The 20,786-nt window shown below is 42.4% G+C and overlaps 1 protein-coding gene and 1 long non-coding RNA gene across 5 annotated transcripts in view; one reads left to right on the plus strand and one right to left on the minus strand.

Annotated features, from left to right (window-relative positions):
- LOC309436619 overlaps positions 1–20,786 on the minus strand; it is a 481,462-nt gene that overhangs the window by 196,697 nt on the left and 263,979 nt on the right. The gene's annotated exons all lie outside the window — the stretch shown is intronic.
- Positions 5,292–20,786, plus strand: part of TRAPPC9 (trafficking protein particle complex subunit 9) — a 517,306-nt gene continuing 501,811 nt past the window's right edge. For 3 of the 4 annotated variants that reach the window (XM_082045894.1, XM_082045896.1, XM_082045897.1), the window contains exons 1-4: positions 5,292–5,374; positions 7,547–8,147; positions 17,872–18,017; positions 20,520–20,648. In XM_082045894.1, the coding sequence (XP_081902020.1) occupies positions 7,564–8,147; positions 17,872–18,017; positions 20,520–20,648 (859 nt within the window). In that variant the 5' untranslated portion in view covers positions 5,292–5,374; positions 7,547–7,563. The remainder of the gene's footprint in view (positions 5,375–7,546; positions 8,148–17,871; positions 18,018–20,519; positions 20,649–20,786) is intronic. The other variant, XM_082045895.1, reaches the window with a different exon arrangement.

A 20,786-nucleotide genomic window follows, 5' to 3' on the forward strand; every position in this document is an offset into this window, starting at 1 on the left:
ATGCCCTCAAGATCACAGAGTCCAATGGTCAGCTTGTTAATGGAAGAATAACTTGTGTAGAATTTAGGGTAGAAAGGGATGTACTCATAAAGAATCCTATTAGATGGAAAATAAAGGCAGTTTGTTAATGGCAATTTGTTATTATTAGCTCATATAGAATTTTCCCAGTACATAAGGCCAAGGCTTTCCTATAGATGATAGGTGAGGCTGCACCTTGAAAAACTGTTCAGTTTTGGGCCCCTCACGCCAAGAAAGGCCTTGAGGTGCTGGAGCGACTTGAGAGAAGGGAACGGAGCTGGGGAAGGGGCTGGAGCACAAGTGTGATGGGAGCGGCTGAGGGACCTGGGGGGTTCAGCTGGAGAACAGGAGCTGAGGGGAGACCTTCTGATCTCTGAACTGCCTGAAAGGAGCTTGGAGCATGGAGGGGGTTGGTCTCTTCTCCCAAGGAACAAGTGATAGGGTGAGGGGAAATGGCCTCAAGTTGCACCAGGGGAGGTTTAGATCGGATATTAGGAAAAAATTCTTCCTGGAAAGGGTTTTGAAGCAGTGAACAGGCTGCCCAGGGCAGTGGTGGACTCACTGTCCCTGGAGGGGTTTAAAAGGCGTTTCGATGAGGTTCTTAGGGACACGGTTTAGTGCCAGAGTCAGGTTATGGTTGGACTTGATGATCTTGAGGGTCTCTTCCAACCAAAATGATTCTATGATTCTATACTGATTTATTAATAAAATCACCTTAAGCAGCTGTAAGCACCTCAGTGCATGCTTCGCTCAGTGATGCGTTCACTGGCATCCGTTCCACCATTACTGCATTTGGAGACCTCTTTTACAGTTAGTCGTTACAGAGAATGTAAATCTCTCAGGCTGCATGATTCCCTAGAGGTTACAGCTTCCCGGAGGTCGTTCTGTGTTAAGTTGTACCTGAAGTGAAGCATAATGTCCTGTGATGCGATAGGGTTATCTAGCAGGCTCAGCTTCTTCTTTGATCTTTATCGTCTTGTGACATCTGGTGGAAACAGCCAACATTACCGTGAATTTCTTATAAATACTACTGGAGCCTGAATTCAATACAAATATAAAAATCCATCAAAGTACCAGGATTTTGGAGGGCATCGAGCCATTTGGATATAGATGTAGGATCCTTATAGATCCCATAGGATCTGGGGACCTGTCTGCAGTCATTTTACTCACCTGTGGACAACGCAGTGTAAGTCCTGGGTACAGCAGGACTTAACTTTCTTCTCTAGCTCCTATTCTCATTATCAGGCATTTCCCTTTTCCTGTGCAGCTTTTAATAATTGAACTTTTTTTTAGTATCTTTCGAAATGGCAGAATTGACATCATACGAGCAATGGAATCGAAGCTGTTCCTAATTAAAAACAATCACACCCGTAGAGCAGTTCATACTAGAATTATTTCTCTTGAATCAGAACTGAATTGGTATTGTTATCAAGAATTCTTTATCAAACCTGACGGCGAACACAGGTAAAATAAATCTCTCCTCTGGTAAATTCAAAACAACAGATTGCCTAAAAATTAATATGCCTCGTTTGCTATAGGGACTAATTACAAACTGCAGAGAAGAATCATGTCTCAGTGTCTCCTTTTCTGCTCTCCTGTCTGTGCTGCAGGAGTCTCTTTTTGCTGTGATTTGCAGATCTGAGTAAGAAACTGCTCAGTGCAGGTATTTTTGTGCCTTTTGAGCTCTCGAAATAAATCAGGTCTAATAAATGAGTGTCCAGAGATGCTGTTCCTGTCCTGTAGTGGAAATACAGCAACGGCAGAAATAACACCCGCTGCTCCAATAAAGAACCTGCTCAAATGGGGACAATTTATTCACGTGTACTAATGGGTGACCCGAAAGCAGAAAAGAATGTTAAGTCATTGAAAAGTACTTCTCTACATCAGTTGTTGTATGGCATTAGAAGAAAAAATAATGATAAACCTCATATAATCAGAATTTCCCATGGAAAAGAAGCTGGAGAAGTGCCTGCAGAATTCCCCAAAGTTACTGGGAGATATTAAGAGTACTATTGGAGAAAGAACACGTATATTAAAGAGCATGAGGCAATTCTAGTTGCAATAAAGTGTCGCGGTTGAGACGGACAAACGACATGGACCAAGTTCTTCCAGGATGAAAGCAGTAGATGCCATTTATTGCTACAAGTGCATTTTTATACAATTCTACCAGTTCATGTGTCTTTTCACTATTGGTTACAAGTTACAGCACTAACATCTCATTGGCTAATTTTGCTATCACCCGTGCTATTCTTCTATCCCCTTCTCTCTCATGGGTACAACTCCATATCTCTGGATACTCCTTTACTCCCATCTTTCTCAGGGATAAACCTTAATATCTTCAAGACTGATGTCTACTCCCATACTTTCTGTCAAGGATTCCACAGACCCGCTGCAGTTTCCCACAATAAAGATCTTCCAGTTTTCCCAGAGAGAATAAAACCTCTCAATTTCTTGGCAAAACCAAAAAAAACCCTGAAGAACACATTTTCTTTACATAAAAATAGAGCATGGCTAAAAAAAAACCTGGCCACTATGTTGCTGAATGAGGTTTTAAAATTGATCCATGCACATTTAAGAAGTTAATGAATTAATGAGAGATTTAATGGTTTATGATCTGTGATCACACACACACACAAAGAAATTCACCATTATTGTGTGAAGAGCAGTGGATAAATACTGGGCTGTTGGCACAGACAGCAATAAATGTAAAGTTATATTAAAAGAAAGAGGTGTTTAGCAGATGATACCATCACAAAATAACTTGTGTATTAGCGTTCTCTGAATTGGAAGTATATCAATACAAACCCAGCTTTTCTAAACTGAAAGCAGACAAGTTCTTGACGAAGCAGAAGCATTTTCTTGCGCAAAAAATACCCCAAGCCTATTCTGAAGTGCTGCTTGGCAAGGATAAGAAGGCTGTGCCATATCAAAAATACAAAGTAAATCTGAGTAGTGGGTAAATTATATGTTGGTGCACAAATGCAAAGAAAAAATGACTGAATTGACAATGGTCACTTCAAGATACATAAACATGGAACTCTCAGGTAAGGCTCTCAGTGTTACTTCCTCCAGCAGAATAGCTGGAGCAATAAAGGTTTTCAAAAGCAATAATAAATTAATGGAAGCCAGGCTTTTAGTCAGATAATACCATGCCTAATCTTCCATTTCCATTTTTGATTGATACACATTCAGGCAACTTTTCTTCAGAGTTGCTCCACCACTTGGAATTATTCAGAACATGACACATCCTCATCCTGGAGGATCTCAGGAGAAAGAGCAGTTTAATGGCAATGAGAAAACTCCAGATCACAGTATTTACAAAACCACAATCTAAATTATCTTCCAGAGATGATAAAATATTCAATGCTCTGATGTACATTTGATCATAACTATCTTAATTAGTGCAAAGCCATGTATGATCATCACCTTTTTGTTTTGTAGGGAAGAAGTGAAACAATAAATTATGTAAAAAAACATGTTTCTAAATGGTCTCTGACCTAAGCTATAGGGCAGGTTGATGAATAATGCTGAGCACTGTCTCTGTTCACAAGACCAAATCTTCAAGGTGTTTTGGTATCACCAATATCACAACCAAATCCAGCGTCAGCATTTGCCATCCAGCTAGTACTCACCTCAATAATGTAGAAATAAATATAGCAATTATTTTTCTGTGAGAAATCTCCATCGCTGCATTCCTGTCAAAAATTTGTGAGAGAAAAACAGTCATTTTCTTTACTTAAAATTGTCACCCTCTGTCTTCTCCATCCTAACTTGGCCAAGCTTGAACATACCTTTTTTCCTCCTGACAGGTGTGTGCGGCTCCTGGCTTTGTATTATTTCTGAGCCCCGCAGAGCTGCTTTACTTGAAACCTGCAGTTTAACCTCTGTCATCTTTGAATTCATGTTAAATCAATTTACACCAGTTCAAGGAATACAGCTTTGAGCGCAACGGCTTGTCCATAATCCTCAAATAATTGTGAATTCTACTGAAGTTACCTTGTTGGACTGCCACTGCCTTTAAGTCATAACATGTCCCTTTCTACTCCAACAAGGATTTTCACTGGAAAATAAGCAACAGAGAAGCCGAGGATGCTCCGTGCCAGAGGATTTGCAAACTGAGGCTGGGAGCAGTTTTCCCTTCGCTTGCTTTGGCTGAATGGGGAGGCTTGTGAGAATAGATATGACTTTCTTTCGCATTCAGACAACAAAAAGTTGGTTTGCTTGATGATCTGTCTTGATAAATGGATAAAATACTTGGGCCAAGCAGCTCCATGGGGGATGGAGTAGCAGCAGGTAGAGCTCTTCTGTGGGGAGAAAGAATGTTGGAAGAGTTGGTGGCAACCAGGAATGAGTGTCTGCTCTCCTGTGTTATTGTGGAATATGAAAAAAGCCATATTGGAATAAGAAAAAGGTTGTCAGAGGTGATTATTCCTGATGGTTTTTTAAGTAGGGATATATCTAAAATCATATCTATGTGTGTCGATATATATAAAGTAAAATTATAGAAGAGTCTGGTTGCTGAATGTTGATTTCCAACTCTCCCCATAGCTGGCACATGAGCAACGTGCAAAGAAGTAAGTTTGCAGTATGTCTCTCCGGTTTTCATGTGCAACTGTAAAGCTGATAAATGCTGCGTCGACCTCTTCTCTTCAGTGGCCAGCGACAGAACCCAAGGGAATGGCAGGAAGATGTGCCAGGGGAGGTTCAGGTTGGACATGAGGAAAAGGTTCTTCACCCAGAGGGTGCTGGACACTGAACAGGCTCCCCAGGGAGGTGTCACAGCCCCAAGCCTGACAGTGTTCAAGAAGAGACTGGACAACGTCCTCAGACACACGGCGTGAACTGTGGGGTTGTCACATACAGGGACAGGACCTGGACTCGATGATCCTTGTGGGTCCCTTCCAACTGAGGACATTCTATGATTCCATGTGCAGGACCCTGTTGAACCTCATGAGGTTCTCAACTCTGGCACTAGAGAAGCACCAGAACACTTAACAAGCCTCATGCTTCCCGGAGTCTTCAGTGTTTTTGTAGCTACAAGACATCCATGACCCATTCCAGGATTTGGAACGTTCACTTTTGGCTCCTACTGGGTGTTAGAGCCACTCAAGTTGTCAATCACAAAGCAGGTTCCTGCTCCATGGGGGGATTGCACTGGATGAGCTTTCCAGGCCCCTTCCAACCCCTGACAGTCGCTGACTCTGTGACAAACACAACCCGCCGCCCGCCCGCCGCCGTTGCGCATGCGCCGCCTCCCCGGGCGGGCCGGGCACGAGCGCCCATTGCCGTCAGTTCCGCCGCTCCCGCCCCGCGCGTCCGGCAGCAGGAGCAGGTGGGGGCGGCTCCTGTCCCGGCTGTGAGTCGTTCCCCTCCCGCGTTACCCACCCAAGCGCCCGAGGCAGCCGCTCCCCACTCCCCGAGAGATTCTGTCCCTCCCGCTGCCCCCGCACCGGCTCTCCCGGGCTTGCCCTCCCTCAGCCCCTTCCTTAGGGGCGTGTGCGCTGCTGCCGCGCCTCCTCCGCGCTTGCCTCTCGCTTTAAAAATGTATTTATTTTCCCCTCCTAAACTTTGCTGCGGCCGGGGAGAGGGACATGGGTGTGGGGGAACGGAGCGGCGGTGTCCCGGTGTCCCGCCCCCCTTCCCGCCCGGCCGGTGCGGCGGGACGCGGCCTCGGCTGAGGGGAGGCGGCGTGACGGGCGGCGCGGACAGCGGGGGGAGCGGGGATTTGCACTGAATCCCCTCTGCTCTGCCCTGGGGGGACCACACCTGGAATATTGTGTCCAGTTGTGGCCCCTCAGTTCCAGCAGGACAGGGAACTGCTGGAGAGAGTCCAGCGCAGGGCAACCAAGATGCTGAAGGGAGTGGAGCATCTCCCGTGTGAGGAAAGGCTGAGGGAGCTGGGGCTCTGGAGCTGGACAAGAGGAGACTGAGGGGTGACCTCATTCATGGTTATAAATATGTAAAGAGTGAGTGTCAGGAGGATGGAGCCAGGCTCTTCTCGGTGACAACCAATGATAGGACAAGGGGTAATGGGTACAAACTGGAACACAGGAGGTTCCACTTAAATTTGAGAAGAAACTTGTTCCTGGTGAGGGTGGCAGAGCCTGGCCCAGGCTGCCCAGGGGGGTTGTGGAGTCTCCTTCTGTGCAGACATTCCAACCCGCCTGGACACCTTCCTGTGTAACCTCATCTGGGTGTTCCTGCTCCATGGGGGGATTGCACTGGACTCGAGGTCCCTTCCAATCCCCGACATTCTGTGATTCGGTGTTCACAGTGTTGGTAGTTCCAAGGAGCCCCTGCTCCTCACACTGCTGCTCTGCCAGCCAAGCTCAAAACTTTTCCTTTGTTGCATGTGGTGAAGCTATTAGTGTCTGTCTGAAGCTGTGCTGCGTGTTTTTGTTTGTTTTAGGTGTATGTAAGTTTTGGAGGGTGCTTCGGAGCTGAAATCCGCCCTGGGATATGGGAGGTCTCAGAGGAGATGTGAGGGCTCAGCTTTGCGCCCCTCCTCGACTCCTAGGGTCAGATTTGGTCCCCTCATGCCAAGAAAGGCCTTGAGGTGCTGGAACGAGTTGAGAGAAGGGAACGGAGCTGGGGAAGGGGCTGGAGCACAAGTGTGATGGGAGCGGCTGAGGGACCTGGGGGGTTCAGCTGGAGAACAGGAGCTGAGGGGAGACCTTCTGATCTCTGAACTGCCTGAAAGGAGCTTGGAGCATGGAGGGGGTTGGTCTCTTCTCCCAGGTAACAAGTGACAGGATGAGAGGAAATGGCCTCAAGTTGTACCAGGGGAGGTTCGTATTGGATATTAGGAAAAATGTCTCCACACAAAGGGTTGTGAAGCAGTGAACAGACTGTGGTAGAGGTAGTGGTAGAGTCACCGTCCTTGTAGGGGTTTAAAAGGCGTTTCGATGAGGTTCTTAGGGACATGGTTTAGTGCTAGAGTCTGGTTATGGTTGGACTTAATGATCTAAATGGTCTCATCCAACCGAAATGATTCTATGATTCATTTAAGACACAGCCGCAGCTCCGTGATCAATTTCAGATACCTCAGGGGAGGAGGAATTCTAGATATGTACATATAAAAGCAGAAAACATTTCCTGTGCTGTTTTTTGTTTTTCTTTTTTCATGAATTGGGCAGGCGTTCTGCGAAACTGATGAGCACCTTTTCTCAAAAATAAGCATTCTGGGCCTGATTTTCCTCTGCCTGGCCATGTGCAAGCACTGAGAGCTGCGTAAGGTCTGGTCATTCCTGTTGGGTGCGGGTTTACATCCCACCTCACATGATTTTCCATATTTCCCCAAGGAGTGTTGTGAAGACAGAGCCCGAGTCGCAAAGGCCGGTGCCTCTGAGATGGTGCTTTGACAGGAGTTTAGTCTCTGGCTGTGGTAGAGACTCTGCTGCCTCATGGGTTTGTTTGGCTTTTGTAGCACAGGATGGAGAAGTGTTTAGCATCTAAGTCCTGGCTTGATTCAGCAACCACGTGTATATTTCTCAATGTTAAAAAATAATATACTTTTTTCTTCCGCTAGCCTGCAGTTGATGCAAAATGAGCGTTCCTGACTACATGCAGTGTGCTGAGGACCATCAGACTCTCCTGGTCGTGGTTCAGCCGATCGGCATTGTACCCGAAGAGAGCTTCTTCAGGATCTACAAGCGAATTTCAGCAGTGAGTCAAGTTAACGTGCGCGACTCTCAGCGTGTGCTGTATATCCGCTATAGGCACCATTATCCCCCGGAGAACAACGAATGGGGGGATTTTCAGACACACCGCAAAGTTGTGGGGCTGATAACTATCACGGACTGTTCTTCCGCAAAGGAGTGGCCACAGACTTTTGAGAAATTCCATTTGCAGAAGGAAATGTATGGTTCTACTCTCTACGATTCCCGGTTGTTTGTCTTTGGGCTTCAAGGAGAGATTGCAGAGCAGCCCCGTACTGATGTGGCATTTTATCCCAGTTACGATGAATGTGAAACCGTGGAGAAGAGAATAGAGGATTTTATTGAATCCCTCTTCATAGTGCTGGAGTCTAAGCGGCTTGACAGAGCCACTGACAAGTCTGGAGACAAGATCCCACTGCTCTGTGTTCCCTTTGAGAAGAAGGATTTTGTAGGTCTGGACACTGACAGTAGGTAAGGAGCTATTTTTGTCAGCTTGCAGGTCTTGAAAAACTATGTGGCAATTGCTCCTGTTTAGAATAAGCCTGTTAGGAAGGACAAAGTGTATTTTGTTACTACAAAGGTCGTGCTGTAATTTAGGAGAGTTTAAGTTGTAGCCTGATGATACTTAATGTTTTGAGTTATATATGTATATTTAATTTATGAGGCTAATCAAATGGGAGAAGGAAGTCATAGGAAAGGTTTGACAGATGCTGCTATAAAGAGGTTTTTTGCTGGAAAGCTTGAAATGTTTTTATAGACCTACAATGTTAATAAGGAAATTCAGTTATCATCGATGAAAAATTATTTTATGTTGAGTAGTATTCGACTAATCCTACCTATTGTGTTTATTTTCCCTTAAGCTTCTGTCTACTTTTTCATCCTATGAAACAGTGGTCGTTTATTTTGGTGACTAAGTCCATCATGTTTCCCTGTGTTTCATTTTTATTTATTCGATATTCTCAACCCCTCTTAGTTTGTTACTGTTCTTCTCACAACCGTTCTCTTTGGTTTTGTGTATGTTATAGCGTGTTTTTCCCCCTCCCCATCTTTCCAATCTGTTTGGCTCCGCTGTTTGTGGCCAAATCCAAAGGACGGAAGGAACCATCTTCCTTTTGATTTGGAAAAGACAGAGGTGTGGAAGCCCCATCAAAATACATAGTATGCGTGGGAGGAGTATTTTTCACATCTGTCTTGGACTCCTAGGGATGCCAGCCGTGGTTGTTGTGTGTAAAAGCTCAGAGGTATCCAGGCAGGTTTGTGAAGCTTTCCGATCACATTAATTAGCTCAGCATAATTAGTCCTAGCCTTAGAATATCTTTATAAGAATGCAATATACTGGAAGAAAGTATTCTAAGTTTCTAATTAAGTTGAAGCCCTCCATTAAATTATCTCTGGTTGCCTGAAGGACCAGCAGAACCTTTCTCCCCTGTTCTGGTGAACAGCAACTTTCTTGTTCCAATTAGTTAAGAAAACTGAGTTTTGGCCAAGAATTGTTCCATTCCATTTTGTCTTCTAAAGAGTATGCTTCCAAATTTCTCTTTGGAAGTGAGTTCCTGACATAAAGTACTTATTGATGAGCAGTGGCTGTGTTGTAGCTAATGGCTAAATATTTTCTGTGAAGTTCTGAATGGGTTTGGAGCTCAAATAACAGGCAGTATGTTTGTCCACATGTATCCAAGGAGATATTTTATGCTGTTTTGCTGAAGAGTTGAAACAGATTTAATGTAATGCTTGAATTCTTTGTGAAGGTGTGTGACCCTGGTTCTGTAAACATGCGGTTTTACACAGAGTTAATTGCTGGTTCGTATACATCCAACCTTGCTGGGGGGTCCAACTACCAAATATTTTTTCAGTAAGTCTAGATCAGTGGTCCTACTTTAAATGTTTGAATATTTGTTGTACTTAACTGCTTAAAGAAAAGGTGTTAAATATTCTAATCTTTCCTCTTTCAGTTCAGCAGTAAGAAAGTTTTTCAGCTTTATTTTGCTGTGGAGTTAGTACTGCTGATTGTTTTAAAACTTAGGATTTACATATGAATAGCATAATTAAAAGATCTTGATATTCAGTTTAGTGTTTTGTGTGGATAAGTAAGAAAATACTCTAAATGCCTTGAGGGTTTTAGGTGGGTTTTTTTTTTTGAGTTTTGTAACAGAAAGGAGAAATGTATATAAACCCAAGTAAACGTCAGGAAAGGAGTTATCCTGGATTGGGTTAGAAATATTTTCATATGTATATATATGTGAAACAGGTAGTGTACTGCATTTTATTTCTTTGGTTGCAATAAAAGGTTTTTATTGTAGTGTGTTCTCTTGTACAGTGGCAGATTGCCAAATGAGGAGGAAACCATTGCATTTAGTCATAATGAGGTGACACAAAACTAGGAAGGACCTTCTTCAATGGAGTCCAGTTTCTGTTTTTGTAAAACGTGGTGTTGTATAATTCTGTTTGGGGAGGGGTGAAGGTTGTCTGAATGCACAGAGGGCATATGGGAACATCTGGTGGAATAACTTTGCTGCTTTGTTGGTTTTTAGTCTGTGAGCCTAAGGAGTTTAAAGAATGAAATAAAAAAAAGATGATGTTGTTGAGATATTGAGGCAAATGAAACAGCTTTTTTGTAGTACAGGTAGACATTTCTAAAGGACTAAAAGCAAAGATTATCCTATTTTTTTATATATATACCATCCATCCTTTTTTTTTTTTTGTGTGTGTGTATAATTTATCTTGACCTCCTGTCAGTGTGCAACCAACTGGTTAAAAGGCACACAAATTCTGTATTAAGTAGATGGAAGAGAAGACAAACTCTTTGTGTTTGTAACAGAGAGTCTCTGTCTTTACTGCTGTAGTTACAGGTGTCTGCTTGGGCTAAATAAGCACAACTTTTCCTGTGACTTCTAAAATTGAAGTTAAATTTCACAGTGTGCAGCAAAGGTCTCATTAAATGTGGAGTGGAGCTGTAACCTTGAGCTAGTGAACTGGGATGATACATCCAGTGTAAATACGTTAAGAAGTTACATGGGACATAGTAATTATGATCACATGGTTTGAAGACTAATTAAAACTACTTAACTTTTTTGTATCTCAAGAGAGACTTTCCTCCAAGCAATTTATTGAAAAATATTTTGTTTAATACTGATGTTATGATCAGGACTAGACAGATTGATCTCTCTTGCTCAGTTAGTAAGACTGGCTTTAATTTGGTTGCATAATCATTGCAATATGATCGGCTTCTTTTGAGATGCAGAGCTCATAAATGAGGAAGGCGGATTATTGTGCTGCGTTTCAAATAAGATAATTCTCGGAAAAAGTGGAGCTGATCTTTGTCTTTTGCAAGTTGCTTGTCTGAGGAGCAGAAGAGACGGCATTCCCAGAGCTCGTACTGAGATGATAATACGCACAAAACCAGTATATTATCTCTAGAGAAGAATTTTTTGGCTGGTAGAAAACTTGGTGTATGAAAAACAGTGAGCTTAAGTCCTAAGACGTTTTTAAGAAAGTTCATCCTGTTAATTAAAAATTGTAAGACTGGGAGTCTGCCCTTGGTTTAATTTCTAGAGAGTGCTGCCAATAGGTGATCTTGGCAAATCTGTTAATTTTTCTCTTCCAGTTTCTTCATCTGCAAATTGGGTAAAATACTTCTGTGGTCACAGGGCAGCTGAGGACATTTGAAACTGTTTCTAAAATCAGTTGCACTTGGTAGTTGTTTGTAAAGGTTGGGGGACTGATTGAAAAGAATGGAAATGCGTGTTCTGATGGTGACACAAAGGTCCTACAAACTTGAGACTAGGAAACCGACTTGCCAGAATTCCAGTTATTTTTTCTATTTTGGTTTTATTTTCTGCTAAAAAAATAAACTTACTCATGTATGGTTATAAATCTACTTGGATAAGCTCATTTTGCTGTTGTTTACATCAGTTTGTGTCTTAGGTTCTTTCTTTTTTTAATACTGGTAAGGCATCCATGTGATAGTATTGAGTGATGAGAAATTAGGGCACTATTTATAGATGTGTCTCTTGTAGGTGGGATTTGTTCACTGATTTATCAAAGTTTATGATATCTCAGTATATGTATGTGGCTGTTAATTTTCTTTCTGTTCTCTGTCTTTCTAATTTTTGTTTTTTGTTCCTTTTTTTTTTTTCTTCTTCTTCTCCTCTCATACTGCCCTGTGAGTTTGTTGTTGGGTCTAAAAAGGTAGGCCGCCATTGCATATTTTAAAAAATAGTTAGCTTTCTTCCATGTACTGCCTTTCCACTCCGCCTTCATTGCATATTTTAGTGTTGCTTTTATATTTCTTTTTCACTACACACAAAAATAATTGCTGCCTGGAGCCCTTCTACTGTGGTTGACCCCCTTTGGCGCACTTGGCAATTATATTTGGGAGCAAGGCTGAATTTTGTTGTAGGACACACATAATTTGCTTAGGCGGCTGCTGGCCTCTGGAATTTGCTTTATTTTTTGAACCCCAAAGCCATGAAGCTGTTGCTGCCTGTGTTTGGTTTCCAAATTCAAAAGTTCTGGCAATCGATCAAGCGTCGTAGCTGTGTCTTTTAAGCCTGGGTAATGTTATGATTGGTGATACCTGTAGTTCTGCATGCTAATTGGAATTAGTGAAATTTGATGGGCATTTTTTTTTTTTTAAGCACTTTGCATGAATACTTTTGCAAATTCATTTTGCATGTTTCTCGTTTTAAATTTAGCCACTTGGAAGTTTGGGGGATCCAGAAATTCCTTCCAACCTGTTGCTGGATGGTTTGTAGTGAAAATAAATTCTGTCTTGAAATATAATATTGTTACTCTGAATTTTCCATAAAATTATCCTGGGATCCTAGAAAAGATTTGGGGATGAAGAGGTAAAGTGTGGATCGTATATAGCAAATGAGGTAGAAATGGAAATGGGGTCAAGAAGTGCTTTTTGGTTTCTGGAACAGATTTATTGTCCTTCAATTTGAAGGAGTAGTGGTGGTCACTAATGGTAATGATTGTGGTTATTATTCTGAAGAGAACACCAGGGGTGTGTTAGGTACCAGATGAACACAATTAACTTTAGAGAGTAAGATCTTAAACTAGCTTTGTAGTCAACTGTATGTGTTGAGGACCTTCTGAAGAGCAGTTGACCAAGGAGTTGAAGGGGTTTGTGGTGTGTTTTTGGGTGGGAGTTGCATGTGTCTTTGAAACTTAATGTCTTAAATGTCTCCTAGAGGAAAGTTAAATAGAAACAGCTCTTAGAAGTCAATACTAGAAGGAACTGATCTAGAAAAAGGTTGTCATCTTATCCTAGAAAAAGTAGCAATTAACTTACGCAGACTCCCTGTCATCAAATAGATGTGGATTATGCAGTAGAGAGCTAAAATAATTGAACAGTGTTTAGATAAAAGAGTTGAAATAAGATATCTATAAGCTTCTCACTTTCAGCTTTGTGCTCAGACCCTTCAGTTAAAGCTGTGAAGCAAAACGATCTGGGCATTAAAATGCATAATCATAATTTTATGCATGTATGACTTTTTTCCGTTAAGTTTGCACCCCAGTATGCATTGAAAAGACTGTCAGTCACTTAGATATGCTTTCAACAACCTGATATTGTAGATATTAGGGTCTTTTTTTTCAAATCAGGCTTCCCAAATATGAAATAAATCAAGTTTTGCTGTCTGTGGAGAGTGGGTTTTGTTTCAATGAAATCTTTGCCTTCTGTCTTGCAGTAATGGGGGAAGAAAAAAAAATAAGCCTGAATTAATTGTACTTAATTGTGAGTGCTAAATTGCGACACAGTTTATACATTTGTGTGGTCCAAACTTACTCTATAATTAGTAAGAAAATGTTTTCCAGGAGGGTGGTGAAGACTTGCAGGGGCTGTAGGAGGTAGATCCAGACTTGGCACCACATTGAAGAGCTTAAAAGTAGGCGGAATGAATTCAGTCTTTGAATAATTAATAGTAAATTTCTTCAGGAATAAATTACCTGTTTGTTCATAAATCAGGAAAGTTTTGAAAAGGGAAGAGTTTTGTATAGACAATGTTTTTTCATGGCTAAGTGAATAAATGCATTCAAACTTTGCATATATTGCCATATATATAAATTGGCAGCAAAATGAGGTGTTGGTCAGGAGAGCAGCGGCTGAGGCAGCAGAAATAACGATTCTCTAATTATGCTATGTATTCTATGTAAAAAAGAAAAGTTAAAAACAATATAACACAATCTTAATTTCATTCTTGAATACAGAGATTAGTAAAACCTGACTTGTAAACAATTTATACTCTCTATACAGTTCTGATTCAAGATTAGAAAGTAACTTTTTGACTGAGGTATTTCTCTATAACCCAAAGCTCACACTGAAATCGTGGCAGGATTTGGTGCCCTTCCATAGTTGTGCAGAGCAGCTTTAGTTCTCACTTTGAATTTTCTTGTGTTTTTTGCTTATGAAGACCTGTAAAGTACATGCTTGTTGAAAAAGAGAAGAAACATTACAATTTCTTGACATGTCTGAAAGCACAACAGTTGTCTGGTGTTTGGCTTCATTTAATGTTGACATCTTCACATCAATTGTGAATATGATGTGATAGATCAGAAAAATGGGAACATTTATATGCGAGTTATTTGTACCTTTTTAGATGGAGAGGAGCAATAGGAGTTATGTTTCTTTTCTCCTTTTATAATTCCCAGTTTGTCTTGTAAACGATGACACTGGTTCTGATTGCTTTTGTATTTGATTTTTATAAGGACATTTGATGTAGTTCCATAAATCTTTTTCATTTTCTGTCCTCCCTCCATATAAATCTGTTACTTTTATCTTCATCTTCTTGATGAACTATTCTTTTTTCAAATCTACTAGAGGGAATCAGGCATTATTTGGTGGCTCTACACTCTGGTTATCCTTGGGACTTGATGCTTCTGTTTGGGTTAAGAAAAAAAAATCCCAACCCAAACCAAGAACCTCAAAAGCAAACAAACCAGTATCCTGTAATTGTTTTTATTACCATTTCTCCTAGCCTTTCTGCCTTAAAATTGAAAGGAAATAAATTAATATGCTTATTTGCTTATTCCTACCCTTATATTTCATATGTTTTGTCCCCCTTTTACTTTTTCCCCCCCACTTTATGGACTCACGAAAACAGTCTGTTCAGATGTGTTGTGATATAATTCATCCTTAGGGATCTTCACTGGAAAAAAAACCCCATGACCTTAAACCCCTTTTCATTCCATAATTATGATATTTCCTCTTATATTCAAGTCTTGCTCTGGGATCTGAGAGTTCAGCAGCTGGAGGATGGATGTTACCCTGGGTGTGGCTTTATTTATTTCTTTTTTGAAGTTGTGAGGTTCAAATATACTGGATTGTCACCAAGGTTTTGGTTTCAATGATCACTGGGAGATTTTTGATGAATACAGCTTATTGGGAAGAGGTAAGATCCACCTGCCTAGGAAAGACAGGAGAATCTTTGCTAGCAGATTGGCTGAGTTAATCAATTGCACTTTAAAGTAATGAACCAGCAGGGGAAGTGTCCAAAATGGTGACACCTGCATATTCATAAGCAACAGGTAGATGAGAGCACCTATGGGAGTCATTAGGGATGCTCCCTAAGCCTCTCCAAAGGCAAGAACCCCGGTTCAGCCACCTTGAGTGCACGTCTGAGAACACATGGAGTCTGGGCAGCAAAACGGAGGAACTGGAACTGCTTGCCCAGTCTGACAGTTATGATGCCCTAAGAACCACAGAAACGTGGTGCGAGTATTCATGTGACTGGAAGATGACAGTGCATGGCTACGAGCTCTTTCAGAAAGATGGGAAGGGAAGAAGAGGGGATAGAGAAATGTGAATGTATGGAGCTGAGCTATGGAGACAATCAAAGTTTTATTGAATGTCTTTGTATGAAGATAAGAGGGATTGTCACTAAGGGACATCTTATGTTGACTGTGGATAAGTCCATGCTGCAGCAGGTACGCCTTGAAGTGGCAGTGGCTGTGCATGAAGTCATGCTGGAGCACCTCAAAGTGTGGCAATGGATGACTCTTGTGGATAACTCTCTTTGGCGACCAGTGACAGAACCCAAGGGAATGGCAGGAAGATGTGCCAAGGGAGGTTTAGGTTGGACATTAGGAAAAGGTTCTTCACCCAGAGGGTGCTGGACACTGGCACAGGCTCCCCAGGGAGGTGTCACGGCCCCAAGCCTGACAGTGTTCAAGAAGAGACTGGACAACGTCCTCAGACACACGGTGTGAACTGTGGGGTGTCCTGTGCAGGGACAGGAGTTGGACTCGATGATCCCTGTGGGTCCCTTCCATCTCAGGACATTCTATGATTCTATAATCCCATGAGCGAGCGGGTACATCCCTGGAGGGACTGCAGCCATGGGTAAGGCTATGTTGGAGCAGGTTTACTTCTCCATGTGGCCCATGGAGAAGACCATACTGGAGCAGTTGTATCTCAAAGTGACTGTAGATGAGTCTGTGCCACAGCAGGTGTCCTCTTGAAGAGACAGTGGCTCCACTTGGAGCAGGTACACCCCTAAGGGACTGCAGGTTCTGGAGGAGTTCAAGCCAGAGCAGGGGCAAGGGGAGGAGTTCCCTGCAATGGTAAACCCTATAACCTGGCCCAAAAAGGGATCGGGGTGGAGACTGTAATGAATATGCCTTTAAATTGTTGTGGCTTACAATGCGAGTTGCATCTTATAGGAATTACTATAGCAGGAACCCCCTGAACCAACAGAGGACAAACCTTACAAGAAGCTGCACAAGTGCAGCAGTGACCTGACCTGAGTTGGCTTTGGTGGCCAATAACTCCACGCAGCACATCACCTCTCCTGTCCTGAGTGACCACCAGAAGAGATGGAACCCATAGTCATGGACTAAATGAACTCAGTGCATGTTTTGTGGATGTTTCTGGATATTTTATGAACATTTTACAAGGGTGGTCCATAGACTAAGGGAATGATACCTGTCTGTCAAATGATGGGAAGGGTGGTGGTGGTTAATGAGGCCATATTGGATAGTGTGGGACCCCATCCTACTGGTGCCTGTCTGGTGCTTAATTGCCAGCTGGTGTTAAACCATGTCAATCAAGATCAGAGAGATCATCACCAAGGGTCATGTTATGTCAGATATCTGTTACCAGCGTCCTGGTCAGGATGACACGGCTGACAAAACCTTACACCAGCTGCTGGAGGAAGTCTCAGGCCAACAGAACCTGCTCCTCACAGGTGACATCTACATGGACATTTGTTGGGAAAGCAATGTGGTGGTGCACAAGTCATCCATTATGTTCCTGGGATGCATTGAGAACTGCATCCTGCTATAGATTTCTTTATGGAAAGGGTTGTCAGGCATTGGAACAGGCTGCCCAGGGAAGTGGTGGAGTCACCATCCCTGGAGGTGTTTAAAAGACGCAGAGATGTGGTCCTTAGGGACATGGGTTAGCACTAGAGTCAGGTTATGGTTCGACTCGATGACCTTAAGGATCTCTTCCAACCAAAATGGTTCTGGGCCTGTGATGAGGAGCAGCACAGTGTTAGATTTGCTGCTCACAAATCAAGAAGACAACATCACCACCAATGGCAGCCTTGAATACGGTGATGATGACATTGTGGAGTTCGGGATCCTGCTGAACGGACTGAAGATCAGTAGCAGGACAAAGACCCTGGATTTTGGAAGAGCCAACTTCAATATGCTGAGAGCCCAGATGCGGGGGATTCCATGGGAAGCATTTGGGTGTGCTTAAAAGCCCCAAAGAAGCTATGGAAAGGCAGTCAAAAACCTGTTGAGGACAACAAGAGCCTTGCTTTGGAGGTTTTTAAGATACGGCTGGACAGGGTGCTTGATAATCTCATCTAGGCTGCCTTTCTCATGAAAGGTTGGACCCAGATGATCTTTCGAGATCCCTTTCAACCTGGGTGATTCTATGATTCTGTTTTATTCCATCTGTGACAAGGCTATTGAAGTGCTCTGCAGTGCAGTCTTTTAACTTTGTGAGTCTTATCTGTGTAAGTGCTAGGTAGGCAAAATATGTGATGTGTTGCTTTTTTACCATATATACTCAAACTGTTGGTTCTTTTGCATTTTATGCTGGTTAGAATTAGTGCTGGCTGTTTGCTCAGGGAGAGTAAATTAATTTTGTTCTATTAAGGAGGAAAGAAAATTGACTTTAGGTGTTTATTATCTCAATTAAGCATTTCCTGTAAATAACTAAATTGTACCTTTTATTTTGCAGGCACTATAAGAAGCGTTGTCAAGGCCGGATGCGGAAACATGTTGGTGACCTGTGTTTACAAGCTGGGATGTTACAAGATTCCTTGGTGCACTATCACATGGCAGTGGAACTTCTGCGGTCTGTGAATGACTTTCTGTGGCTTGGAGGTAGGATTAATTGATGATATCAAATTAATTGATGATTATCAAATAATTAGTTCCTAAAACCAAGTAAATCAAACTATCTTCAATAACTTTTCTTCTGTATTGTGAAAATTATTTTGGTGACCAAAATCTGAATATCAGGTGTGGCTAAGAATTAAGTCAAAATAAAAATAAGGTAATAAGACACAGGGAAGAAATGTGTTTAAGAAAACATGCAGCATAAAATGTATTATTGTACTAAAGCGTATACTTAAAAACAATACTGTGTGTGACTTCTAACTATTTCTCTGGATGGTGTTTATTTTTTCAGTGTGTTTTATGGGTGTTTTAAAAATCTTTCTTGCAGATATCTACTAGGGACTGTTAGCAAAAGATTTTTGCCTTTACATCTGTCAAAACAGCAAATATTTAACTTCCACGAGCATAAATTCCTTCCTTTGACACTGAGTTCCCAGACTTCACTTTTTCCCTTCCTCCTGTCCTTTTCCTTTTTCCCGTCCCTTTTTTTTCCTATTTATTTGATCTACAAGTTATCTTTGAGGACAATTTCTGCTTCTTGGTTTCATACCCTTTTAGGAAAATTGCCATTTCCAGTTCTGCTTTTAACTTTCTCATTCTACTTGGAAATCCGTTTAGCTTCCTAATGGCTCTGTATTTATATATTATGAAAACCATAACACCTTCTGACTTTCCACTTCTTTCCTTTTACTCTTTCAAAAGCTTAAGTGGCTCAGGATTCTTCAAACAAGGAAGGAGAACTTTTCTACTTCTGCAGAGCAAAAAAATATTTTGAGACTGAAATATGAAATTATACATATAGACTCAGAATAATTTGGATTTGAAATGACCTCTAGAGGTCTTCAAGTCTGATCTCCTGCTCATGTCACATCCACTTAAATCATGTTACTCAGGGACCCACCCTGTTGAGTTTTAGGTATATTTAAGGATGGAAGTTCTTTAATCTCTGAGCAACCTGTGCTAATGTTTTGCTGCTTGTAGTTTGAAAAAACCCAGCAATAAAACAGAAATTGTTCCTACATTAAAGCAGAATATTCTGTGTCAACTTGTGTTGACTCTCATCAATCACTGCACCTCCAAGAAGCATCTGATTCCATCTCTTCCCTACCTTCCCACAGGGTGTTTAAAGACAGCAAGATCATCTCCCCTCTTTAAGGCTGAACAAACCCAGTTCTCTCTACTTCTCATACATCACGGCCCCCAGCCCCCTGATAGTTTTGATGACAATCCGCTGGGCTTGCTTTGGGCTGTTAATGTTTTTCTAGCACTGGGCGGCTCGAAGCTGGTCACTTTGCTCCACGTGTGGTCTCTCAGATGCAGAACACAAGGGAATAATCCCTTCCCTTGACCTGCTATGGCTTTCACAGCCCAGTATGCAGTTGTTACCTTTGTTGCAAGGGCCTACTACTAACTGCTCTTAATTTATCCACCAGGACCCCCAGGTCCTGTCTGCAAAGCTGCTTCCTGGCTAGTCATCGTAGGGTTATTCCATCGGAGATGCATGAGCCCTTCTTGAACTCCACGAGGCTCTCGGTGGCCCTTATCTCCAGCCTGGCAAGTTCTCCCTGCACTGAAGGCCTGCCCTGTGGTTCCCCTCGATTTGGTGTCACCCAGTAATTTTCTGATTGCTCTATGCAATCATCTAGGTTGTTAAAGAAGACAATAGAACATTGTCCTTGGTATTCATCGCTGGGAGACAAAACTAGTAACTGGCAACCATTTGGATTTCACACTGCCGATCACAATCCATCCTATTTTCCACCTACTTTATACGCCAGCTGTCTCAATTTTATAGATTTGACTGTAAGCATGCTATGGGAGACCCTGTCTGAAGGTCTCGTGAAAGTCAAAATACACAACATCCGCCGCTGTTCCTTTGTCCACTGAGCTCATCATCCCATCATAGGAGGCGGTAAGGTTGCCAAAGACTGATTCACTCTTGATAAAACAATGTTTGTTGTTCCCAGTCCCCCTCTTGTCCTTCATGTGCTTGGAAATGGCTTCCAGAAAGATTTTTTTTACAGCCTTGCCAGGGAATTGAGGTTGACCTGCCTGTAGGCCCCTGATACTTCCCTCTAGTGACTGGACAAAGCAAAACGTCACAAGAAACCTTCCCCAGTTGGCATGATCTGTTGAGGGGATGAGTGAGTGGCCTCACATTGGCCAGCTCTCTTGTCATCCATCGATGCTGGTTTTGTAGATTTGTGTCCAGTTGGATTAAGTGCTTTGTACGCTCGTTTTCCTCTGCTGTGCCTGGTGCACACTCCTACAGACTCTGCTTGTAGTTTTGGGGACCTGGGAGGTCTGAGCGTAAACCTGACCCGTAAAAGCAGAGATAGAAGGATATTGAGTATCTCAGGCTTTTCCATGACCTTCGTCACCAGGTCTCCAGTTTGAGGCAGACTTTGTGTAAGTAGACTTTACTCCATGATACTTCACTTGCAAGCATCTCTCCTAATCTCTTGTCTTTTTTTCTTTACTTTCCAGCTGCTCTCGAGGGGTTATGCTCGGCGTCAGTCATCTATCATTATCCTGGTGGTACTGGAGGTAAAGTTGGATCTCGCCGGGCACAAGGGGGTTCTCTTTCTGCTGAGGCGGGCAACAGGCACAGACCAGGTAAGGACGGGATTTGCTTTTTATTCCATTTACCACCACTGAACACCTGAAAATTTCCTCCATGCTTCCTAACCCATGGCAGGATAAACTGGAGGGAGGCGGGTGAGGGGAAGGAGCTGTATTTCTTCTTAATATTTT

This window comes from Streptopelia decaocto (assembly GCF_964273445.1).
Source record: "Streptopelia decaocto genome assembly, chromosome: 2".
Classification (NCBI taxonomy): Eukaryota; Metazoa; Chordata; class Aves; order Columbiformes; family Columbidae; genus Streptopelia; species Streptopelia decaocto.